The sequence below is a fragment of the Typopeltis vanoorti genome, chromosome 3, assembly GCF_054136105.1.
Source record: "Typopeltis vanoorti isolate ZY-2024b chromosome 3, IOZ_Tvanoo_1.0, whole genome shotgun sequence".
Lineage (NCBI taxonomy): Eukaryota > Metazoa > Arthropoda > Arachnida > Uropygi > Thelyphonidae > Typopeltis > Typopeltis vanoorti.
Window position 1 is genome coordinate 50,322,192 of NC_143551.1, and position 27,846 is coordinate 50,350,037.

A 27,846-nucleotide genomic window follows, 5' to 3' on the forward strand; every position below is an offset into this window, starting at 1 on the left:
AACGGCTACAATCCACAAAAAATAAACAAAATACTAAACACTCCTAAGAAACCCCTCCCACCATCCACCACAGAGAACTACAACAAAACAGTCACCATCCCTTACATTAAAGGCACATCCGAAAAGATCTCAAGAATTCTCATTAAACATAAACTACGCACTACATTCAGACCATGTAGCAAATTAGCCACCCTCATCCGCTCACCCAAGGACAGCATTCCCCCTTTATCACATCCAGGAGTCTACCAAGTACCCTGCTCATGCAATCAAGCCTACTACGGTCAAACAGGAAGAACTGTGAATATCCGCATCAGCGAACATAAACGATACGTCCGGAAATATCATTATGGGAAGTCGGGCCTAGCAGACCATGCTCTGGATACCCCTGCACACAGGATCAACTGGAAAAACACAAAAGTACTACACAGAAACCCATATAAATCAGAGAGATTGTTCTTAGAGGCGACAGAAGCCCTAAAACACACCCCAAATCTCAACAAATATGGCTGTATTAACTTGCCGAAGATCTGGGAGACAGTCATATTAAGGAAAAACTAGCACTTTCTAGGACTCTAGCAATATATGATAGCGTTTTTTTTTTTTTTTTTTTTTTTTTTTTTTCAGATAGAGGGCGCCAAAATCAGGACTCTAGTCTTTGTGTTGCTGCTACAATTTTGTTAATGTACACCATGTTGTTTTAGTCTCGCGTATTGTGACAAACAGTGTTTTTGTGCTCTGAAGATGCTGGTTATAATACCAGCGAAATATCAGCATCAAGTTAATAAATTAATTATTTACTTAGTTTCTGTGTTCTATTATACCGTTAAAATAATAAACAACTCAATTTTATCGTTTTCAAGGAATACAGACAACACTTTTGCTTCAGACACCTGTATAAAACAAACTACTTGATGGAATGGCTTGCAATTTCACATGGATGCTTATGACAGATGTACCAACTTAGAAAAAAAAATCTTGCCGATAGTCTTGCCATCTATGGTTGAAGCCGAGAACTTTTCAGACCACCTCATACATCTAGTGCAAGTCTCCATGATTCTCTAAATAAATTGACTAACAGCTGTAACAAATTTGGCATGAAATTTAGCCATAAAAAAAACCAAAACTGTGCAAATCAGCATAAACATTGAACATAAATGCATTCTGAATGGAAAGCCTGTAGAACAAGTAAAATATTTCAGCTATTTAGGCAGAGTGTTTAGTAAAGATGGCAAGTTAAATCTGAAAATAGACAACAGAATAAGCAAATGTGTTATGGTGAGTAGCAAGCTGAATAAATTTATATGGAATAAGAGAGAAATTAGCCAAATCACCAAACTAGCAGTATACAAGACAGTGTTCAAACCAGTTTAATGTTATGGAACTGAGAGTTGAGTTATGACTTTCTTTCATAATGTGATCCATAGAAATGGTGAATAAGAGTAAAGATAATGTGGATCTTTGTCTTACTCCTGATTTTACAAAAAAATCTTTCTGTATTTCCTTCAATTCTAACTGCTGACTTACAACTTTAAATATAGACTATGTATTGCTCTGTATAATATTCCATTTACCCCATATAAATGTGTGCTGAAAAGCTTTTCTCTGGGACCTTGTTATAAGCATTTTCTAGATTTATGAAACTTAACTACAGATCCTTGCATATTTCTAAGATTTCTCAACTACTTGTTGTAAAGTGAAAATCATATCCTGACAACCACTATTTGGTCTGAATTCAGCTTATTCTTCTCCAAGTTTCTCTTTCACAATCTCTCTCTCTCTCTCTCAACCTCTTTTCAGGTATGTTAGCATAAATAGTATCAGAAACACTTAGTAGATAAATTCTTCTCTAATTCTCATATTCAGCTCTATTCCAATCATCTGGAATATGACCAGGCTCTCTGAATTACACAGTGGAGCAACTACAAAACTTTTATCTTTAGTTAAGGATTTTTGGTTGAATATCATATACTCCAGCTTCTTTCTACATTTTAAACTTTTGATGGATATTTCTACCTCAAGTACTGATATTCCTTTAACATTCTTTCAAAGTAATCACTCCTTCCTTTAACATTCTTTCAAAGTAATCACTCCTTCCTTTAACATTCTTTCAAAGTAATCACTCCAGGCATCTATCATATTCTTATCTTCAGTTCTCATGTCACCTTTATCATCTTTGATTCCTTTCACAGTACTCTTTTCTCCATTTCTAAGCGTTTTCAATAGCCTCTAGAACATTTTGTCACCTCTTTCTCTTTGTCATATTTAAATAAAATATAACAGTCATCTTATGACTTTTGTTTATCTTATTTTATTCATAGCTTAGCCCTCTTATATTTTTCTCTGTATTCTTTCAGGGCATCTGCTGACTTATTTGCCAGGAATGTTTGGTATGTTTTTGTCTTTTCTGGAACTGTTTCTTTAACTTCTTGTGTCCACCATGGATTTCTTATTTTTTTTATATTTACCACATTATCTCTCTAACTAAATAATCAATCAATGTCTTCTTCAGAATTTGCCACTGAGACTTCAAGGTTTGGTTCTTGTTTTCAAACTGCTTTAAATTTTCCTTCAATAATGTTTATATACTCGAGTCTACAATTTACTTGTAAAAGCTGCTCAACTTTAATAATTCTCTTTAAACGTGCATACATACTGTTCTTTTCAATGTAATATCATCAATTCTTATCCTGCTTAGTACTAAGTAATGGTCAATTCCAATTTCAAATCCTCTGTATACTCTTATCTTGAACCAGTATGAAGATATCACTAACAACAATGAGGTTAGTCAACGCATCTTCTTTCCATGTGAACTTGTGTATACTTTTATTTTATTTTGGAACATAGTGTTAGTAATGACTAGTCTATTTCCCAAGCAGAAATAAAGCAAATACTTACCACCACTATTATTAGATTTTGTTCTTTTTTCTTATTTTCCCAAAATGTTCCTATATGCCTGGTGGGATCAGGAGTTGGTATCAAACTTTAATGCAGCGAAACGCTATATGGGCTGAAGCAAGGGATGTATTTGAATAAAACAACAATCAAATGAATTCATCTAATTGTGATCCTAGTTTCCGCAACATCGATCTTTTAACTGCATTTTTTATGTTAGATTTCAAGTTGCTCTAGCTTTTGATGACAATGAAATATGAAATGGTGAATGTAAACTAACTAATAAGCACTTCTTTTTAGACGACAGTATTGTAATTATCTACATATATGACATAAACATTGACCACCATCTCTTCCTGTTGCCAAGAATTCAGCGCTCTACTTTTATAGGTTTAATAGTGTGTTATTAGTAATTATATCAGCAGCATTTGCATATATATGATGTATTGACATGCAAATTAAAAATAATAAAGCACATCACATAATATACATAACCACTTTTTTTCACATATATTCAATTAGTAAAATATAATATGGCTATTAGAAATAATTGGTTAATATATATTCTTAAAGCTACAGAGAAGAAAATCATACCAACGATGCATATCCTTGCTGACAGTTAGGAGCAATGTTAGCTGCATTCAGATGATTAAGTCCATAAGAATCTTGCATGTTAGACATTTGGTTGTTCTGAATATCCAGAATTATGTTAGAATTGGGAATAACCACTCCAGGTGGCAAAGAATGTGCCTGAGAGTCTTTACGCTGATTAGTAATTCCTCCTTGAAGGGAATGGTCAAAATTTTTGTAACAACCAACTCCTGTATGAAGTACGGATTCTCCGCCTATACTAGTAGCATCCACCTATAAGTATTGATGCACATTTTTCATTTTAAGATATTTAATCTACTCATTAAATCTTGAATTACTTTTTAAATCTAAATTATAATATATTTTATGTGCAAACTTATATGTGATATATCACATCTGAATCAACTTTGTACGAAGAAATGTTTTGAACCATGCTACTGTTATTTAAAACACATTGAATTCAAAGTGAAAATCATTTAAGACACACACACGCATGCACAGCAAAGTTTTGCTAACTTTATACAGCATCTTCAGGGCAATAACAACTTGTCATAGTACACCGACACTAATGTTGGAAAGAACTGAAACTGTAATGGACAAAACTAAAGAATCAAAGTTCAAAATGTATGAAAATATATCAAGTTCTACTTTGTCACCCTTTAATGTTGGATAAAAATAGTTGGATAAAAAAATAAATTAAGTTAGTAGGACACTAACAGTTAACTAATGTTGGAAAGAACTGAAGCTGTAATGGACAAAACTAAAGAATCAAAGTTGAAAATGTATGAAAATATATCAAGTTCTACTTTGTCACCCTTTAATGTTGGATAAAAATAGTTTACTACTATAAGGGTAGAGTGAATCTTAAAATGACTGTCTCTCACATTTTTAATAAATTAAGTTAGTAGGAAGGCATCCTTGTTGCTAACTCCAAAAATAGTCTGACTTGTACCAAACATCTATATAGCACTATAGTGTCCCCCCCCCCCCACACACACACCTGATTATTGTGAAGGGATGTCTGAAGTATGGTCTGTTACAATGATAGCAGTGAATTCTTGTGCTTTCTAAGCAGACATTAACGGATCTTCTTGTCAGCAAGAAGCAGGCAAGGGCACTTTATACACTGCTGGATGAGATATATGCTCTTCAATGAGCAGTTAAGTATAACCAATTTGATGGCTGTTTGAACATGGTATGAAAGTCATATTTATTTAGTATTGCCAAGCTAAATAAATATAAAGCGCTAAATAAACAAATACATAAAAAAAGAGAACCAATATATCTTTTCCAATATGCCACAAATAGAAGAAACCAAGTTTTCCTTTGATCTTAATGTGTGTTTGAGGAAGGGAGGGCCAGTGAGAATGTAATATTTTATCTATTTTATATGGGCGTAGTCATTTGTTAGAAATTAGTGGCAAAGGTAGTTGAGTTCTGTGAAAAGAGAAATGGGGGTAGAACAAACAGCCACTAACAAATAAGTTAGTAGTTTGATCATATCATAGGGCTGGATGGTGATGTGATTGTTCATGTGAGTGTGTTCCAATGGAGTGTTGGTTCTCTACAAATAGAAAAAAGTTAATCAGGCATTAGACAGACATGTGACCAGGAAGAACAGACAGTTATAAGAATCTTTTATACTGTAAAATGGATTTTAGGCTGCTGCTGCGGAATTATATCAGGACTAAAAATGAATTTAATGCATAGGTGATGTGTTTCCATTTAGACAGTCTAAATGGAAACACATCACCCACATACAACTCAAACTAAATAAATATTTAGTCTGAGTTATACACAGCCAAAAGACTTGAGTGTAACTGTCATGAATACATTGTTTTCTAAGTGTTCTATACATTAACTTGCCAAGGCAGGGGAGGAAAGGAGCAAGCTTACTGCACTGCAGTTCCAAATTTTTGTTGTTGTTTTCATGTAAAAAGAAATGCATGTTACACATATTTGAATGATTCAAATATTTGTTGGGAGCATCTTTATTAAGCAACATATATTATGGTACATGGATAAACAGAAGTAATATCAAAGTTAACCATTATGTCTGAATTTTTTAAGGAAGGAATTTTTAACACAGCCAAAAGGGGATGGTATCAAATTTATGAATCAAAAAAAGAAACTGAAAGGAGTTATATCATTAATGATTTCTTTGAGCCAAACTCAGTTGGATCATGAAGAAGTACTATAGAATTAAATTCACATTATTACTAGCTTTCTATTGACAAATTTCTTCCAAATTAATCTGTTATTTGTCAAGAGTTTATTAATTGTTAGATCTTACATTTTGGTCATTATTATTATCCCAAGACCCCCATGGAGTCAAAGACTCATCTAGGAGGTCTGTTTGGCATACACTCAAATTCTCTGCAGACACCACATTCTCAGGCAAGGCATTCCATTCATTCACAACTCTGCATGCATGCAAAAAACCGCTTCTCACTCCCCTGCTCACACCCTCCTTATACAGCTTCCAAGGATACCCTCTGATCTCCCACGGTTTGCTGTAAAACTTCTCCAACACATTGATCCAATAACAACATCTTACTAACTTGTACATCTCTTCATATCACCACTCTTCCTCATATCCACTAGACTCTGTAAATTGCATCTTCTCAACCTTTCCTCATATTCGACATTCCACAGATCAGAAACTACCTCAGAGAGTCACCTCTGGATCCTTTCCAACATCTCTTCACCCTTTTGAAAACAAAGTGACTAAATATGTGCACAGTACTCCACACATGGCCTAATCAAAGCCTTATACAATGGAACAAGAATCTCCTTACTTCTACAAGTCAGTGTCCTCTGAATCATTCCCAGAATTCTTTGTGTTGTCCTCACAATTTTGGCAATGTGTCCCATAATTTCAGATTCTTATCCACTATCACCCCAAGATCTCTTATTTCTTCCACCTCCAACAATATATCCCCACCAAGCATAAATTCTACATCCCATCTTTGTTTCCCAAATTTTAAAACCTTACATTCTGCAACACTGAACTCGCATTCCCATTTCCATGCCCATTCACTCAATTTATTCAAGTCTTCTTGTAAGGTCACAACATCTGCTCTTCTCTTCATAGTTCGTCCCAATTTTGCATCATCAGCAAACAACTGAATATCCCCCTTCCAAATCTTTGCTAATATCATTAACATACAGGTTAAACAGCAATGGTCCCAAAACAGACCCTTAGTGACTTTCCTCTTCCTGAATATTGGCTCACCCATATACAACTTGCTGATACCAATCCTATCTGCTCTAGTTTGACTACCAACTTATCATGCGGTAATCTATCAAAAGTCTTTGCAAAATCTAAGTATACTTCTGTATATCCCTCTTCTCTCTCTCCAAGGAAGCCATCACCTTATTGTAATAAGTAAGTAGATTACTAAAACATGATCTCCCTTTAGAAAATCCATGCTGCCGTCCATCAAACATAATACCATTGTTGTCAACCCCATTCTGGATCCTAGTTCTCAAAAGCTTCTCCAACAACTTAACCACAACATCTGACACACAGATAGGCCTATAATTTGATGACCAAGTTCTATCACCTACCTTATGAAGTGACACAATCTTGCCCTCCTTTCAGTCTTTTGGAACTCGACGCAGTGCAAGACTCATTAAAAAAACATGTCAAGGCAAATGTCAACTCCTTGGCACATTCCTTCAGAATATGTGGTGATATATTATCAAGTCCCACAGCCTTATTAACATCAAGTTTGCTCAATTCCTCATACACCTCATGGTCACTTACAGTCAGTCTCTCCTTCCCATCATCGACTGCTCTCAATCTCTCCATGATGTCACAGGATACAATGCTTCCTTCTTTCACATGAATGAAAGAATTTTATGAACAGCTCATTAAGTATCTCCACTATATCTTCTGCAGTAGTTGTCCTTATACCATTTTTGCCAATCAATGTCATCTTTCCATAGTCTTTTTTTTTTTTTGCTGGCTACATATTGAAAAAATTCCCTAGGATTCTTTTTGGCTTCATCAGCTAACTGCTGCTCATACTTCACTTTTGCTACCTTTACCAACCAAGTCACCCTCCTTGCCTGTTTTTTGTAATCCTCACGAAATTGGTTATTACCACATCTCTTATGCTGCCTCTATAATGCCTTTTTTTCTCTGTATCACATGCTTAATCTCTTCATCCATCCCTTTCACACCTAACCTTATTTAACCTTCTGACCCTTGGAATACATTTAGACATTTTCTACTAGATAGTTCTTGAATATCGCCCAAGCAGCATTGATCTCTTTTCCAAATAACTCCTCATTCCATGCTACACCTGCAAGCTGCTTCCTTTGCTCTTCATAATCACCACCCTTTTCTCACAGAGGTCTCACACTGCTGGAAATCACCCAGGTAATCACTTCATGGTCACTCTCACCAATTGGAGGATGATTAGACACCTCATTTATAATTACATCCTCTGATGAGATGATCAAAATCCAAGACTCTCAATCCTCATGTGCCCTCTGTTACATACTGTCTGAGGTAGTTGTCCCTCAAAAACTCATTCTCTTTACTTCCAGTTGCTATCTCATCATCCCAGTCTATATTGCCATAGTTAAAATTACCTTTTTCTTATTTGCTTGGCTAACTTGATTATACATTTCATAGTCACTACCATCCATATTACCAGGTCTATAACAACATCCAATTAAGTATTTCATTCCATTCACCTCTATCTCACATCATACTGTCTCAAAGCCACTGGCACTATTTCCCTCTTGCATCTCTACTGTATATGGACATAATTCTTTCTCTATCATCAATAGCACTCCCCCTCCCTTTTAACCCTTTCTATCCTCATGAAACACATCATACCCTTCCATCTCTATTTCTTGTCATTTTAATGCACTACTAACTGTATTGATCCACTCTAGACCTTCCTGAATGTGCAAATGTGCTAATGTCAAATTCCTTCAAAATATTTTAAAATTATTTGTCTTAATCATATCAACTCTTTTCCACATATACCCTAAACTCTACAATTTATATTTCTGCATAACCAACATTCTTGAGTTCTGATATGGCTTTAGACAACTAATCTCTGAGCCGTCTGCAAAGTTTCCTCATCCTGCTAGAAACCAAATGATTAATTTTACACACTGCAGTATCAGTAGTCTGATCATGGCCTTATACAGTGGTACAACCACCTTTTCATTTCTACATGTAAGTGTCCTTAACATAGCAGCAATGTATTGTTCTGCTTCATATCCATCTCCTGTAGCACAGCTCTCCCCACCCCCAATACAATACTTGTCCTTTGTTTGTTTGACTTTATTTTCCAAAACTAAAATTAATTAATTAAATAATAAAAAAAAATAAAATAAAAAGTCAAACGAAGCTTTTTTGAATTTATTATCAAAACTAATGAATTAAAAGCAGTATAAATTAATTCAATGTGAAGTGAGGTAAGTTGATTAAAATGACATAAAAACTAACCCAGATGTTTACTACATTATATACGATGTAAATAAGATAAAATAGCTGAACTGCAATTTTTTTTTTTTTTTTTTGTTACATTACTGATAGACAATCAAATGTGTGAAAAAATTCAAATAGCTAACTTACTTGGCTCATGTTATGTCCACTCTCCACTAGAACGTCAATAAGATCCATGCTTTTAGCAAAAGCATCTCGCAAGTTGACTCGGTGAAAGGATACAATGCTTCCTTCACGCCTTGCTCTTTCCAGAGCTTCTTTCCTCTTTAGGGCTTTGTCTCTGCGCATCTGATTTTGATAAAATTCAGCAAAATTATTGACAATAATGGGAATGGGCAGAGCAATGACGAGCACACCACAGACACAGCAGATACTGCCAACCAGTTTTCCCAGAGGAGTGGTAGGGTAAATATCACCGTATCCTACGGTTGTCATTGTGATACTTGCCCACCAGAATGTTTCTGGGATGCTTGTAAATTTAGTTTCAAATTCATCCTTTTCAGCAAAATAGGCTAAACTGGAGAATATCATTACCCCAATCGCTAGAAACAGCATTAACAAACCTAATTCCTTGTAACTATTCCGTAGTGTGAAGCCTAAACTTTGAAGGCCTGTGGAATGTCTTGCAAGCTTCAATATACGGAGAATCCGCATAATCCGAAATATCTGCACCACCCTCCTCACATCTTGAAACTGATCTGTGTGCTTATTGGATTCGATGAGGAATGCCACAAAATAGGGGAGAATTGCTAACAAGTCAATAATATTCAGACCTCCTTTGAAGAATTTCCACTTGTTAGGAGCTGACATGAATCGAAGAAGATATTCAAGTGTAAACCACGTAATGCATACTGCTTCAACAACAGCAAGCTTGTGGTTGTCTGTAGCATGCCCATCTTTATCCTTTTCTTGAAGAGCAGGTATGGTGTTCAGAGTCAGCCCAATTGTCGACAGTACTATGAACAAAATGGAGAGAACTGCTACTACCTGGAAAAATACATGGTGAGGAAATGAAACTTTGCATATTGTCAAAAGCTGAAAACAGGTATTAACTAAACAGTGTTCATAATTAAAATGAAAGAATCCACTTTAACAAATAGCCAGCTTAATGCACTGTATATACATACTGTATAAATAAAATTTATAAAAACTTAATAAACAAAAATTTATAAATAAAATGTTGAAATTATAAATTTGAAGCAATTGAGTTAACATAGAGCATATTCAACTCCTTTGCATGTATACAAAGTAAATAATAGCAAACAAGCAAACAAAGAATCTCAGAAAGCAAGTGCAGAAACTCACATCAGCAGCCAAATATTCAACAGAACATGCTTCGATGAGCAGCAATATACATCCATCCAAGGAGACAATGCGTGCAGGTGGCATGCAAAACTGTCAGTTCTGAAGCTCTGTGAAATGCTGTCGTGGCACTGCCCATTCCCACCACTGATCAACAGCATGGTTACATGAAGAGAGAGATAGGTGATCTGTGATGAAAGAAGACATAGCGGCAGAGGCTGGAAGACAAGTCACACACTTAAAACAGAAAACACTTCCACAAGCTGCTGTTACAAGTACCCACCATATATAAATACACACACAGTTATTTTATTAATTATTTGACAGTATAGCAAAAACAGAAAGTAAAACACCGCAAATTATTCTTTGGATATGATTTGATGTTTAATGTCAAATATTAACAATCAAACAAAGCATACTATAATCTGTAAAGAACTATGGTTATTAGGCCCTCAAATTATTAAAAAAAAATAGAATCCTTTGCATTTGCTTCATTGTATGCAAGCATAATTATGTATTTCCAAGGGGAAAAAAAAAATGTTATCTGTTAAGCAATAATTTAAGAATTAGAAAAGTATATACAGTATTTATCATATGATGCACAACAGTAATGTGAAGTGTTATTCTAACTACTCTATGATTTTAGTAGAAATCTGTTTACCTCTGCAAGAAATGACATTTCATGTAAAAACTAATCTAAAAATCAAAAACAATTTAACATTTAAACTAATCTGAAAATATATTTTAATTTTTGACTACCTGAAACCAACTACCTGCAAGAGAGAGTGGTGTACAAATATTTCAATAATGAACATCTAATGTAAATACAATAAACATCTCAACTGAATGGGACTCACTGTTATCCAAGACGAATGTACCCTTCACAAAGATCAACACATCATGCTACATAAGTTACTACTGATATTGACATTAGGTTAATTTTAATCATTAAGCAGATATTAACATTAGGTAACAGTAAGTTACATAATATATGAAATACATGGGAATGAAGAAGCCTGGTAATCAGATGGCTGCATACTAGATTTTTTTATGCTCTGTAACAGGAGACAAAAAATATTTTAGCTACTCACATCACTTATTTGTTTATAAATACTGCTGGTATAAATCAAGGGTTGTGCAAATCAAAATTTTCATTGTCCTTGTGTTTTTCACAAATTCATTTTTGTCAATAACTGGAATTCATCCATCATTTTTTGGTTTATCAAGCAATTCTGATGTCACTGTGAATAGGTTAACAGCTGTTTGAACCAAAAGAGGAAAGTACAAATAGCTGACTTCCTGCCTCCCCATTAATATTAACAGTACAGAACAAATACCACAGTTTTATCACAGTAAGATAAATTGAAGCAAAAGCAGCTTTTCTGTATACTTTGAAGCAAAGACTAAGGAAGGCATACTGTACATATCCTCTTGCTCCAAATGCTGGGATTCTTTGTTTTTTTCAAAAGAGCTCAAAACTATATTTATAAAAATGGTCACGTAATCTGTATCTAAAAAAACACTCATTATCTTTACTTAGAGAAAATATTTTAAAATAAAATTTAAGTATGAGCCATTACTATTTGTCATTTCCATCTACAGACCGAGATAAATGATTATCCAAATTGGTTATAGCAGTTATTCTATACTGGCTGCAGAACAGCTTTCTTAGAAAATCCAGACATGAAAGATGCCCACTAAGAAAGATAATTTTGGATTCTAATATTTTAAGAAAAAAAATAAAAATATTAAAAATAAATAAAAGATTTTTTTCTTTCTAATTTTTTGTTCTGTGATTCTAATCTAAAAATATTTGAAATTTCAATTTTCACCTGTTTTACCAGTTTATTCCTTTATTTGTAGATCTAGAAACAGGTCATCTTCCTTTGCTCAGTGGCCTAAGGAAATGGTGGTACAGATCCAACACTAGCCTGTCTTTCGAGAAGCACATTTGTAAGGTGAACTAGAGTGCACTGCTTATGCACTGAGAGTTGGGTGGGCCAAAGACTAAGGCATGAGTAGGCATAACTTACAGAGATCAGTTACAGGATACAAAGGGTTTATAGCATTTTCAGGAGAAGTGTACTTTTAACGATAAATTGTGTTCTGTCAGAGTGGTAATCAAGAGGGTAATACTGATGTGGAATTACTAAGCAGATGGTAACTGAAAATTCCACATCTGACAATCTCCCAGGTCAAGATGGAACGATTATTCTCCCCAACAGGAGTTAAGCTATATAAATTCCACTTCTTTCTCCCCCCCCCCATGACCATTCTTTCCAATCTCTCTCTCTCTCTCCATAGCTGAAGTCCCGAATAATAACTACTCACCCATCATCCATTACACTAATTTGCTGATGCATACTATCCACATTCTCCATATATCACTACAAGGGAATAGAGCATAACAAATTATAGTGATACTGCATTTAAAAATAAAAAAAAAAAACTCCTACAAAAATAAAGAAAATATATATTTTTTTTAAATATCAAAAATACAACAAAAAAAATTAAAAAAAAAAAAAACATCTTAAGAATTATGAAAAAAAAACAACACATTCCATACACTTATTGGGTTTTGATAGCGGTGCATGTCATTGACTTATTCAGAGTCTCAGTAGTAATATCAATGACATGCACCATCACCACCACCCATAGGCATCAAAACTCAATTTGTTATTCCTCACCAAACCTCAACTGGCATTCTCTAAGAGAAAAGTTTACCTAGACTTTTGCTCCCCCCTTTTCTTTTTAAATATTGATCCCATAAATGAGAAGTTGAAGGACTTATATGCATGTCAGTGCTGTATATCTAGGGTGCAGGAGAAATCAGATAGAGGTTTATTGATATATATATATATTATTTTTTTTTTTGAAGAGTTGCAAGGTTGTAGCTGTTTTGAAATACTTCTTGTGGTAGGCTGTTCCAGAGGACAGGGATAGATGGAATAAACGAGGAAGAAGAAAAGCAGGTTCAGTGGTTTGCAGTTGCACAGTAAAAGGGACCAAGGGCAGCTGCTGCTCTGCATTAACAGGTGCAACAAAACGTTGAGGAATGATGGTTGCCAATTACATTGTGTATTATGGCTTCTGCAAGACAGGGGGAACATGTGCTATTTGTCAGGTATGACATCCCATGCTGGAGTTGCCAAACTTTGCTTATCTATATGATCTGCTCTAGCTCAAGATTTTCTTGCTTCACTTTGTTACCTTCATTTACTCCCTTTACACTACTTTCCTATTTCAGATGACCTCTATGATTATTCATCTGAAAGATGATCAATAGTAAATGTACTGATAATTATTAGTTGGTTAATATTAATACTGTTCAACTAATATTATTAATATTAGCTGATCAATATTAATTAGATTGTAATCACCCAAACAAAAAGGAGAATTCAACATTCATAATTCAAACTGGCTCTTTTCTTTTCTAACTTCAGCTACCAAAAATGGCAGCAGATATTCTGGTAAGATGGTGAATGATTTAACACAAATCGTTCATCTGTAAACCACAATACCAGATAATCTTCATCATTCTTCAAACACCCTGGACATTTTCTTAACCCATCCTTCCTTCAAACACACACTGCTGGTGTTAGTGTTTCTCTTCATATTGTTGTGTCCTAAATAAGCTATGAAATGTTTATTATAAAATATTCAGGTCACAACCTCAAATACCACTAGGGCAGAGAATATGGAACGTTGGCAATAGGACATGTGTAAGCTGTTTACAAGTATAAAACACTTAAAATTTAGGAATTTCATGAATTTGTATAATAAGCTTTTATATTTTATATATAATCTGTATTAAGTGAACCAGTTATAGAGATCCATGTAAGCTGGCAAATCCATTTGAAAAGGCCAGTCTAGTACTAAATTAGCAAGGCCTATGAGCAAGGGTTCAAGGATCACTTTTGCTGTCCTGCATTATGGAAAAGAAGGGAGGGAGAGAAGTATTGGAAAAGGAAACCTAAGCGTCTTCCAAAAAAGGAAGGCAGACACACGTGTGAAAATAAATAGAGGGAGCTAAGGTGATCGACGTTAGTACATGTGACTGCGTTGGCACGAATCACGAGGTTCAAGATTTGCCGAGAGGAGAGAGTTAAACAAAAAGGCCTTGCAAGCACGATTCCAGATCTTTTTTCCTGGATTCCTGGTCTCTCGGACAGTGGTCGAGCTCGTCATCGGGGAAGATTCCTGGCCAGTCACGGAAGGCATTTAGTTCATCTGTCGTAGTGTTCGTATTGGGCCAAGCTATGTCCGTGCTCTAGGATAGCTGTGCATTGTCGTGAGACAGAAGAACTAAATTGATGCCGTCCATTCAAGGCGACTTTACCGTGCCACCTCCCAGTTTTCCCGCAGAGATTCTACTCGCACAGATTATATGGACGATATCCTCTAAGGCGACTGTATTGAAGGCCTCGATGACCAGACAAGGCAGGAACAAGTCTTAAGAATTCAAGGACAGACATGGTAATGTAGACTTTTGAAATACTAATTCCAGTTATAGAAGAGTGCGGATTCCTTGTGAGGACATTTATATTGGACCGAACTTAAGGGACTGTAAGAGTAGCCTACAACTAGGCATAGGTCCGAAACAGTGTTAAGATTTGTTAGCCCACGAGGCCGAATAGACATCTGATTATGTTAAACAATGTGTAAATTGTGCTATTGTGTTAACTGATGGCCACATATATCAGAATGGCATGATGATGACCTATGCATTTTATACTTTATGATTGTATTAGTGTTATTTGCAATTTAGTATGTGTGATTAGTACAAATTAATTAGAGCCTTTGAACTAAATTGAGTGCTACCATATTAACCTGCTTGAATTGTATTATTGTGTATCACCTTGAAGCTCATTAAATTGTTTCATTCATGTACTTGCCTGATCTGCTTATGTTATATGAATTCAAAACTACCGCTCATAAAATCATCAACGAACTAAGCGGGATAAATCCATGAGTATAAATATATTAAGCGAGCCACAACTGTGAGAAAGAAATAAGCAAGCGGAGGAATAAGATTAATCTTGATCAAATTATCATTGTCTCTCTGAAGGGGTCACCCTGAGCAAGAATCCTTTCTATCCTAGGTATTAGCTGGTGCAGCAAAAGAAATAAATGTGTTAATACTTATAGGGTGAACTCCATCAGATTGTTGTGTGATAAATTGACGTTTAGAGCATAGAGAGGCCAATAAGACTGCAGAGATCCTAAGAAATATATTAATTTGATAAGGGGCAAAAGAGTTATGTGTGAGAGAGAAAGGAAAGATAAGTAAAGATTAGTGGTGAGCTTGCTATAAGAACAAGGATAAGATATAAGGAAACATTATAACAAATGGCACAGACGGTAGGATAAAAGAAAGATATAAAACAATAGAAGTTAATCTAAACAAATAGAATATAAACCCAATAATAACAATATCCTATGGCACCACAACAATGCCAACTGGGAATGACCTTCAGGATTTCTGTCTGTTTTCCATAGTCATAGTTTCTGCTCCATCCAAGCACTTACTCAGATCAAATAACAAATTATTCTTGCCTGAAATTCATCACTGTACTCAAAAACCCGACCCCTATCCAAGTCCTGGTTCTGCAAATAATGACAAAGCAGTCAGAAAACATACATTCAAGAGCTCAAGTCATAAACCAGTTTCTCAATCAGTGTACACTACAACCATAATAACTGCACAAAACTCATTAACAGATAGCAAGGAAACTTTGTAGGAGACAAAACCAAACCTGCTTCCTGGTCAAAACTTAAATACAGATCTTTGTTATATACCCATGAAAATCTGATCCTGACAGCCTTTATTTGGCCTGAATCCAGCTTGTTCTTCACCAAGCTTTTCTTCCACAGTTCTTCTCTACCTTTCTCAAGTATACTGGCATAAATCTTGCCAGGAACATTCAGTAGGGAAATACCTCTGTAATTCTCACATTCAGTTTTATTTCCCTTTTTATATATGGGTACTATGAGAGCTCTACTCCAATCATCGGGAATTCGTTCCTCTGTCCAGGCCTTTTGAACTATGCAGTGCAGCCACTGTAAGACTTTTTTACCACCATACTTCAGCATTTCTGGTTGAATATCATCTACTCCTGCTGCCTTTCCACATTTCAAGCCTTTGATGGCTTTTTCTACTTCAAGTATGGATATGTATTCCTGAATATATGCCTGTTGAGTGTTTTTTACCACTGTGCTATCACTGCTTGTTTCATTTAGCTATTTTTCGAAGTAATTACTCCATACTTCAAGGATATCTTTTTCTGCAGTTTTCATGTCACCTTTATCATCTCTAACTCCTTTTACACTCTTTCCTCCATTTCTATGCTTCTTCAATAACCTCCAGAATATTTTGCCACCTTCTTGATATTTATTTTCTATGTTCTTGCCAAAGTTCTCCCACGACCTTTATTTTGCTAGTTTTACACAGTGTTTAGCTTTCTTACATTTGTCTCTGTATTCTCTAAGAGCACAATCTGACTTATTTGCCAGGAACTTCTGATATGCTTTCTTCTTTTCCTTCACTGCCTCTTTAACTTCCTGTGTTCACCAGAGAGTTCTGATTTTTCTATCCTTGCAGACAACCTCACCACATGCCTCTCTGGCTGAATCAATCAGGGTTTTCTTCAAGGCTTGTCACTGAATCTCCAACGTTTGGTTCCTGTTCTCAAACTCTTTCATTTTTTCTTCAATAATCTTTGTATATTTTAGTCTACAGTTCACATCTGAGAGTTACTCAACTGTTATTTGCTTTAAAACTTTCTTACATGTTATTCTTTTCAATATGAAATTCAATTTTATCCTGCTCACGACTAAATAGTGATCACTTCCAATTTCAAATCCCCTGTATACTCTGGTGTCCTGCACCAGGGAGAAAACATCACTATCAACAATAACATAGATAATGAGACTTTTCTTATTCCTTGCCTCTTCTCTCCATGTGAATTTGTGCACATTTTTATGTTGGAACATGGTGTTAGTAATAACCAGTCCATGTCCTGAGCAGAAATCCATCAGGTATTTGCCATTATTATTAGCTTTGCTCTTTTCTCCAAATTTTCCCAAAATAATTTTGTATGTCTGACAATCATTTCCTACTCTGCTATTTAGATACCCAACCAGGACCAACTTTTCCCTTTTCATTGTGTCAGTTGCTTTTTCTAAAGCCTCAAAAAATTCCTCCACTTCTACCTTAGTAGAACCTTCTGTGGGACCATAGGCACAATAAGTTTCATTGTCCAATTCCCCATTCTGATATTTGCCCACATCGCTCTACTTGAGACTGCCTGCCATTCAAGAAAACTAGCCTCGTATTTTGTGTTGAATACTATGGCTACTCCTTCTTTTCCTTGATTGTTATAGCCTGAATATAACATTTTGTATTTATTGCTCAGAAAGATCTCACCAGTTTTTGTCTTTTTTGTTTCAGTCACCCCTATTATGTCGATTTGGTACTTATCTAATTCCTCAGCTAGCTCCATTTCTTTGCCATTCAGGCTTCTTATGTTGATGGTACCAATCTTTAACTCTGGTAATGTTGAGTTGGGGTGTGTTTTAGTATTTGTTCCAGTAGCTGACTTTTCACTGTTTGCCCTGGTTCTCTGGTGAAAACAATGGGGGCCTTATGTAACCAGATGACGCCCCAGCCGGCATGAAATTTTGTCATGTTGTTCCATCATTTTGTATATTGGTTTAAGCCAATAGGAATACAATTTGGTTGGCTAAATCCCAAATTGCAAACCCATCCTCATTCATTCAGTATCGAGGTAGATACCCAACAGGGTGCACCATGAGAAGGTGAGGACTGGACATTAGGTCAGAAGCCCTGGTCAGTTCTCCACATTTCTTTAAAGGCTATGTGGAGGTCTCCTCTCAGTTATACAGCTTTGACCCTTAAGCACCCTAGATAAAAGAGTTTATTTATTATATTTTTCATAATGATAATCCCACCCACAAAAGGTGTAAATCCATCACACATTAGTATAGCATGGGAGATATAAAAGCCATAGAAGTTGAGAACACTGACAAAGAATGTTAAAGGAGTTATTCTTTGTTTATTGACTCTTATCTAACTGTATTTGGTCACCTGGAACATGCAGAGGAAATAGCCAAGTTGATTTTTAAGGTTGATGTTTAAAGTTCAATGAAAAGGCTCCAAACCACTACTGTATAAATTCAACCTTTTTTTTTTTTTTTTTTTTTTTTTTGTTAAAGAAGAGGGAGAAACTACAGAAGTAGAGTAATGGGAAGTAATGTATTTCAGGTGATATGATGTGAGATGCAAGCCAATAAGACAGAATATATTCTTGCATCACTGTTGCTGTTATATATTTCATTATAATTAATCATCAAATTTCTATAGCCTCAAGAGTTGTACAGGATATTATGACAGTATTTTTCCTAAAATTAGTCAGCAGTCTAATATGTCATACCTAATACAGTATTTCATTCTTCTAGAGCACTTTTCACTATATCAATTCACCTAAATCTTAGTCTTCCTGTAGGTCAATTTTCTACCATCTTGGCATCAAACACATGTTTTGCTAACCTTTCTTCTCCCACTACTGAGGGGTTTTTACAAGATTATTTCAGAGGAAAATTTTCAGAACCGGTGTGTTGGTGGGAGAACTAGGGCCATCCACGGAAACTGAGTAAGAGTGTAGTTAGCAAAGATGTTAGAAGTAAGTATTTTACTTGGAGAATAGTGAATGAGTGGAATAGGTTGCCAGAGTCTGTTGTGGGTGCCATGACTGTGAATGAGTTCAAATCAAAGTATGATAGATACTGCACAACTGTTGGGATGTTCTTGATATGATGTTTAGGGCCTCCCTTGATAAGTCTAAGGACCCCTTAGAGTTGCCCGTAATAATAACAATAACTCTGTTTAAGTGACTACACCACCTTAGATTAGCTCTGCTCACACATTCTTGAAGGCTAACAATGTCATGTTCCCTCCTAACATCTTCATTTTTAATAAAATTCTGCCACTGATGCTATTCATTCAGACCACCCACTTTTCTCAGAACTTTCATATCTATGGTCTCCAGTCTTCAATCAAGTGCTTTATTTTTAACTTAATTCTCATTCAAAACTTAAAATTGGTTTGAACAGTGTTGTATACTGGTATTTTTGTGTTTTGGCTAATTTCTCTCTTATTCCATATAAAGTTATTCAGCTGGCTCCACATCCTACCAGATTTGCTAATTCTTGGTCGATTGGTAGAGCCTTTGCTACTAATGGCTCACGCAAAAAAGGTAAGCAAATTTGAGCGCGATTAGTAGTTGGAAGGGGTCCAATCGTTCGATGCTGTTGCCACACTCTTCCTCGATGAGTCTTTGGACTCCCTGAAGGCATCACATAATAATAATAATAATAATTTCCATATTTAATTTGTCATCTTCACTAACAACTGTGCCTAAATTACTAAAATATTTTACTTGTTCAATATGCTCTCCAGTTGAAGTTTTCTTTGTTCCTGCCTATTTTCATAGTTTTGGACTTTTTATCGCTAATTTCCATGCAAAATTTGTTACAGCTGTTATTCAATTTAGTCAGAGAATCCTGGAGAGATGCAGTGGATTTGTTTAGGAATACAACACAATCTGTTATATATTTAGAGATATAAAAAAGCTAAGTTGCATGCATCAGTAAATTAACTCAAAGATTCAAGAGTGAGTGGTGGAAACAGAGCAGAAGGAGAAAATTACACATGTAAAAAAGGAAATGGAATTTATACGGCTAATGACAGATAATTATCTAAAAGAGTATGTGATGGAGAGAACACCTAAGATTTGAGAGTGCTAGATTTGTGAACAGCATTGCACGATTTATCCACAACAAAGAGTTGCTCTGCCTCCAACTACAGAGTGTGTTCATTCATGAATCTTGATTTGACGGGTGGCCAAACAGAATTTTCAGTTAATTAGGGTAACATATTATCATAATGTATCTCCATGGAGTTAGAAGACTCATTGTAGGAGACCCACACTAACTTTTATACACACAAAACCTATCATACCTATCCTCAAATCATTCCCTACCAGGAGACTAGTCTGCATTTCCTTACTAACCACACTCCTACACAACTGTCATGGATGACCCCTTAGTTTTCCGACTCTTTGTCATATATTGAAAAATTTCCTTTGCATCAATTTTATAAAAATCCTTTAATATAAGTTTCTATCATATCTCCTCTTTTCCAACTATCACCTAAACTTTGTAACTCACACACCTTCCACCTATCCTCATAGGAAGCATCCCACAGACCTGTCACCAGCTTGGTCAATCATCTTGAAATCCTCTCTACCACCTCCTGATCCCAAAGAAACCCAGGTGACCAAATCTGTGCATGATAGTCAAGATGTGGCCGAATCATAGCCTTATAAAGAGGGATAATAACTCCTCCATCTCTACTTGTTAGCATGTTTTTCAACATTCAAGAAATCCTTTGAGCTATTTTACCAACTTTTGCAACATGCCTTCTGAACTTCAATTCTCTTTCCATCATTATCCCCAAGTCCCTGGCTTCATCAATTTCCAGCAAATCTAGTACCATCAATCCAGTCTGTAACCTTTTCAACCCAAAGTGCATTACCTTCTGCCCATAATGCCAATTTATTTAAATCATTGTGCAGGATATCTATATCACCTTTAGCAACTATTTCCGTTCCCAAGTTTGCATCATCAGCAAACAACTGAATATCCCCCCCCCCTCACTTTAAATCTTTCCCTATATCATTGGTATACAAAATTAAAGAGTAGAGGACCTCAGTAGAGAACCCTGAGGTACTCAACTAGCCATCCTCATTCTCCTAAATTGTACTCCACCATATACTAATCCCCGGTGGCTGATGGACACTAGGTTCATATCCATTCCCATTTGTTCCAACTTTTATAACAATTTTTGATGTGGTATTCTATCAAATGCCTTTGCAAAGTCCAGTAGTATCATGGTGTAGACATTTCCTTTATCCAATTCTGCTGTTACTTTATTATAAAATGTGAATAAATTACTAAGATAGGACCTACCCTTTACAAAGCTGTGTTGAGCACTATAGAGTATTGTATCCTTATCCACCCACTGTTAGGTTTTACCTTTAACCAAGTTTTTAAATACTTTAACAATCACTCATGATATATTAATTGTTGGTGTACTTTGCTACTTCTGTTTTGGAGTTATGTTGTTTATGTAGATGGAACTACCTTACCCTATTTACATTCCCTTAAATCCTTGCCAGAGCTGATTTCAATTGAACAACTTCATCAGAGGCAATGCCAGTTCTTTTGCACATTCACATAGTGCACAAGCTGATGTGCCATCCAGTCCTACTGCTCTACTCACAATGATATTTTTCAATATGCTGAACACTTCCAGTTCCTCTACCTCATATACAGTAGGCTGTCCACTCAGCCTGGTAGGCTGAGTGAACAGCATTTCTATTCTTCAGCCAACACCACTGTGGTGTGAGATCATGCTACTATGTCAGTTCAAGTGTCCCAATTGACATGGATGTCTGAAAAAGTCTTTTATAGGAGGGACTAGAATGTCATCATCAGTTTAAGATCCCCAACCTGCTTACTGATGGCTGAAAGTGACTAATGAAAGCAGCATGATCTCTATTAGCAGAATTTGTGGATTATCCAATCCTTAGCTAAACCATAATAAAAATAAATAGAATAAAATAGGCTTAAAACCTCTCGTGCTGGAATGACATTAATAATATGTCAAACTACAGAGCTGATGAGTATTATTATGGAGAATACTGAAGTGATGGTAATTGAGCAATCAACTTTCATCTTTTTTTTTTTTTTTTTTGTGAAAAAAAGTTATATATGCTTGCTTCCATGTGTTTGGTTAACTGTTGACTGAGTACTGAAGATTGAAGAGGTGATAGAGGATGTTAGCTGTGGAGTACAATTGGAGAGATGCTACTGGAACCAGAAGACTTTTTAGTGTTCAAGATGTTTAGTATTACTTTGATGTCATTTTGCAGAAAAACCAGAGGAGGAATATGATGCTCAGTAACTAGTGTGGTATGAGACAATTTACCTTGGTCATCTATGCAAGGAGTTGGAAGAAAATAATGATGCCAAGAGGTCAGCTTTATCATTGGGTGCTGTAACGGTGGAAGCACAGGTGATCAAGAGATGCATTTAATGACCACTGCAAGGGACCAGAAGGCACAGATTCCATTTGGACAAGAGGCAAGTTTTATGCTGGTAGCTTTTATGAAATCAGAAATGGCTTTGCCAGTAGCAGTTCTAGATGCAAGATGGTAAGCTGTTTTTCCCTTCAACTGTATTAGTATACTTTCTATTGAAGCAGGGCTTGGAAAGCAAAAATGAAGGTCTTCATTTCAGTGAGGATAATTTCTATGACCCACTTGAAGCAGGTGTTTGGATCAGAAGAACAGATGTAACAGTTAGATCATGAGATGCTTACATTTTGAAATCTCAGTATGTATACAGCTATAGAACTGGATGGGATATCAGTCAACGTCAGTACAAGACAACTGTCAGAAGATGTTTTTGATCATGTTTAATTTAATTCTCAATACTACAAGAATCCAAGAGAGCAGAGAGAGGACAAGATAGTTCCTTAATATAGAAGATGCTCCAAGACTGGGGTAGCAAATTATAAACAATTCAGCATTTTATGAGTAAGAGTTAAAATTCAGGAACAGGTGGAAAGGAATATAATAGTCTAAGAAGGTGGGATACATGTGAAAGGTGGATCTTGCCTTAATTAATTTATTTACTTAGTAATTAATTTATTATCGCAACACGACACCTCAAAGGAATCCAAGGACTCATCATGGGGGGGGGGGGGCACTCTACTCTCGCCATTTCCCTTACTACTTAATTCTCCAACTACATACAATGACACTACTGCCATGCCCATCACCAACAACAGTATTTTTTTTGTCTGTAAAATGCATGTGTTCTTACTTTCTATAATGAAGTGAATGTAGTATTAGACAACATACTGCATAGAAATCTATTATGTAAACTGATAACATGAATGACTAACACACACACACACACACACACACACACACACACACACACACACACACACACACACACACACACACACACACAGAGAGAGAGAGAGAGAGAGAGAGAGAGAGAAGAGAATGATATCAAAGGCAAGAAGCAGAATCAAAAAAAGTAAGCAGATACCAGAGGAGTTTGTGTGCTAATGAAATAATTGAAAATGAAGTGAGGAGAATATCTAGTTTTTTGGTGATGATGCTAAACTGGAAGGGCAACAGTAAATAGAGGTGATGTAAAGTTCCTGCAGGACGTTTTAAACTGATTAGCATTGTAAACAAAAGTTAATGGTCCAGTGTGGCAACTGGAAGGTTATGCAGTTCAGGATGAAAATATAATATTACAAGCTGTGCATGTACTACATTGATGGGACTGTCCAGTTAAAATAAAATGAATACACAAGGGATTTGGAGATGAATGATAATGGCCAGGGAGTTGAAGTTAAGAAGACATATTGCAAAAGTAATCAAAATGGCACAAAGGATCACTTGGATGATGAAATATACACACTGACAAGTAGTTATCTCCTCTTTATAAGGCTTTGAAATGGTCACATCTAGATATTACTGTGCTCAGATTTGGTTGTATAAAGACAGAACCGTGTGTTCTTAAAGTTATGGAACTGAGATATAAAATTTTTAAATGTTTCAGAATGAGGAGAAAAAAATTGTTATCACAGGGAGTTAATTATTATAGTTATATCAATGTAAAAAGAAACAAAAGGTTGATTCAAATGGTATTCTCATAAATATAAATGGCTGCAATTAAATCAGTTATTTAATTAACTATACATGATTTACCATTTAACAATTTCAATGTGTGTGGCTTACTCAAGTTATGATAGCTAGACTGATATTCTCCGTGTAGCATGGCCTACTGTGATGAGTCCTTAGCCTTCATGGAGTCCCATAATAGTAACAACATGCTTAAAGTAACTGAGGTAAAAAAATAAGAAAACTTAAGTTGCTAAACTGACCAAACAATGTATTTGTACACTGGGGGAGGGGGGGATGATTTGGAAAGTTCTGATCAACACCTAGAACAAAAATTAATTAATTTTATGTCTTCTTATATATCCTAAAAGAAAAAGAACTATTACAATTTGAAGAAACATGGGGGGAGGGGAAGAGGGGTTAAAGGGTTTAAGAAATGTTCTTTCTTGCAGTTATATCAGTTGCTTTAATGTTATTTTTGTTTTCTAGATGTTCATGAGAACTTTCCAACCCCCCCCCCCCTCATACAAGTCACTTCATGTTCCCATAAGCAGAATAATGGGCTTGCCATTCTGGGTGATGAAAATCATTTCTTCTACCTAAATATGCAATACAAACATCTATGCTATGATGGGATTTAGCTGACATGGCTGGTAAATTATTGTATTTCTGGACATGTAGAAGAAACTGTATGCAACATGTGTGTTTTAATACTAATCTGGAAACTAAAAAATGGCAAATGTTTTTAGTAAATATATTCAGAAATCACCAAACAGGTGATTTGATAGCTATGCTGACTGCATCTGACTGTAGAATGGATGGTTGCATCGTTTTTCAGTAGAAGAGATGATTTTCATCCCACGGTGTAAGACCACGATTTTATTTATAGAAACTTGAAGAAACTTGTAAAAATAATCAAGTTTGGTCTGTAAAACAGTGCTTATGGATTATCCATTCCTTCGACTGCTTATGGTATTAATGTGTTTACAGACTCAAAATATTTCAAATATAGTGAATATTTTATCCTATCCTATTTTTACCCTTGACAATGTAATTCCTGAAACCAAGATAGGAGTAATAGGAGTGGGCTAAGTTTTTATTATTATTATTATTATTTTTTAAATATTTGTTATTTATTTTGTATATAATACAGAAACTCTATTCACTTTAGAGATCAAATGTGGAACATTTTTCAAGCAGTTTTAAGGCCATTAGTAAGTGGGGTGGTGATCTCATAAATGACAAAATTCATTTCCCAGCTAAAAACATTTATAAACATCAATGACCATAATGGGATTCAAACTCATGACCTACTGTTCAAAGTAGAGACACTATCCACTGGGCCAATTCGGCTGACAAATGTTCTTAAATGGGTAAGATAGTGAAATATACATCTGTAATAGATTGCTGGTAGTATGAATGTAATAACATTTTCAACTGCATGAGTGATTTCCTTCAGACTGTAAACAGCAGTAAAATGGTTAAGTTAAGAAAACAGAACTAACCGATCATTCCAGGTATGTTTTGTGGTATTATAAGAAAAATTGTGGTATTAAAAGAAAAAGAAAAATCATTATGTATGATTTTTCTTTTCTTTTTCTTTTACTCAACATTATGCTAAAATATTCCATTGTAAGATTACTTGGCTTCTCTTATTTTTTTTTGAATATGTATCCCAATAACATGACTGGCCTTCAATTACAGTAAAGATCAGTAGATTGGATACTGTCTATCAGGATTAATCTTCACCCATGATGGGTGCTTGGGAGAAGGGGACAACATCAGGTAACACCGAGTCCAGTGGAGTCTGGAAGGGCTTCAATAGAAGCAGTGACATTTTTATGCTTTATACTAATGCCAGGTGTATCCAGAATAAAGGAGATGAATTGGTGGTGCTGATAGCATCAGCCTGGCCAAAGATTATTGGGATCTCTGAGACGTGGTTGACGGAAGATGATATAATAACACTGCGTTTTTCCCTTCCTATCCTAACAGGATAGGAAGGGAAAAACGCAGCGGTGGAGTACTGCTTATAATAAGTGATGACTTATGTCCTTCTAAGAGTGGGGGGCTTTGGAAGGCAGTGACACTAATGGTTTTGAAAGCATATGGTGTGAGGTAAGATATTTAGTGGAACAGTGGGAAGGAGCAATGACAAAGGGCCATCCCTGGAAGTTACGAAAGGAAGCTGTGAGCAAGAGGGTGAGGAGTGGTTTCTTTGCATGGAGGGTGGTTGAACCGTGGAATGCATTGCCTGATATAGTGGTGAGAGCAACAACGATCAATGAATTCAAGGAGTGGTATGATAGACTTTGTGTTTCTTAGAAAGGACCTCCAATAATGAGTCTTTTGACTCCATGGAGGCCTGAATAATAATAATAAAATTTAAGAAAACTGTTATTTGAAAACATTCACAAAATTAAATATAATTTTAGCGTGGTTCAAAATAGAATATTCCAAATTTTTCTGATTGGTTTTTTGGGGAGCATAGAAATAGTGAGTCCTCAAGGGCTCACTTTTGTCACTCTAGTGAGTATTGGAATGGCAAACCAGAGGTACCTGATGCTGGACCATGCCTTACTTCATGTAATGTACGTCTGTTATATTATCTGTAGACTGGTCCCTATCTTCTTTCTTTATACTTCTTCTCTTCTTCTTGTTCTTTCCCCCCAAAGCTATTAGAATAATTCAAGGGCTAGGGGTGAATCTTTTCTATTTACTTTATTTTCTACCTTTAGTAGTGAGAGGAGTAGCCTATATTAAGCACTGGGGGTCTGCTGCTCTCCCAGGTTTGAAACCATGCCATAATGGTTTCCTGAGGAAGGCAACGGGAAACCACCTCAGTATTATTTCCAAGAAATATGGTGAACTTGGCAAATTTAGTTTCCACAACTGGCAAAAATGGGGTCTATCGGCAAACGATGGATGTCATGCCCGGCAGAAGAAGAAATGAGGTTTCTCAGGTCGTTAACCTACGAAATCCTCAAATGGACAATGAGGATGGGATCCCAAGTATTGAGGAAAATAGGAAGAAAATAAGCCATCCAAGAGAGAATGAGATAGAAACTATACATGTTGCAACTTGGAATGTAAGAACAATGTTAAGAGCTGGTAAATTAGAGAACTTGAAGAAAGAAATGGAGAGGAATAAATTGGATGTGGTTGGGCTAAGTGAAGTCAGATGGGAAGATATAGGAGATTTTGAAAGTGATGGTTATAGAATTATATATTCCTGTAGAACACGGGGAGAAAATGGAGTAGCGTTTGTTTTGAATGAAAAGGTTAAAAATTCAGTAGAAAAAATAATATATAAAAGTGACAGGGTGATTATGATTAAACTAAAAGCAAAGCCTGTGGACATAATGATTATACAGATATATATGCCCACAAGTGACCATGATGAAAATGAAGTAGAAGAGATATATAATCAAATAGAAGAGATAATGGAAGAAGACAGAACTAAAAGGTGTACCATCTGGAATGCGGTGGTAGGTGAAAAGGTAGAGAAGGGAATAACAGGAAGATATGGCCTTGGAAAAAGGAATGAGAGAGGTGAAAGACTTATAGAATTTTGTAAAAGACACAAACTAATCATTGGTAATACTTGGTTTAAACTTCCAAAGAGAAGAAGATATACATGGAAAATGCTAGGTGATATCGCAAGATACCAGATTGATTATATGTTAATACAAAACAGGTACAGAAACAGTGTAAAAAGGATATCAACATATCCAGGAGCTGATATTGACTCAGACCATAATTTGCTTGTTATGGAATTAAGAATACAATATAAGAAAATAA

The 27,846-nt window shown here is 35.6% G+C and overlaps 1 protein-coding gene across 2 annotated transcripts in view; it reads right to left on the reverse strand.

Annotated features, from left to right (window-relative positions):
* Positions 1-27,846, reverse strand: part of LOC150108117 (uncharacterized) — a 246,960-nt gene that overhangs the window by 153,607 nt on the left and 65,507 nt on the right. Inside the window, exons 1-3 of one of the 2 annotated variants that reach the window (XM_090390603.1) lie at positions 10,262-10,466; positions 9,086-9,943; positions 3,487-3,756 (exon numbers count right to left, since the gene is read on the reverse strand). In XM_090390603.1, the coding sequence (XP_090246729.1) occupies positions 3,487-3,756; positions 9,086-9,943; positions 10,262-10,345 (1,212 nt within the window). In that variant the 5' untranslated portion in view covers positions 10,346-10,466. Of the gene's footprint in view, positions 1-3,486; positions 3,757-9,085; positions 9,944-10,261; positions 10,467-27,846 lie in introns of those variants that run through there. The other variant, XM_090390602.1, reaches the window with a different exon arrangement.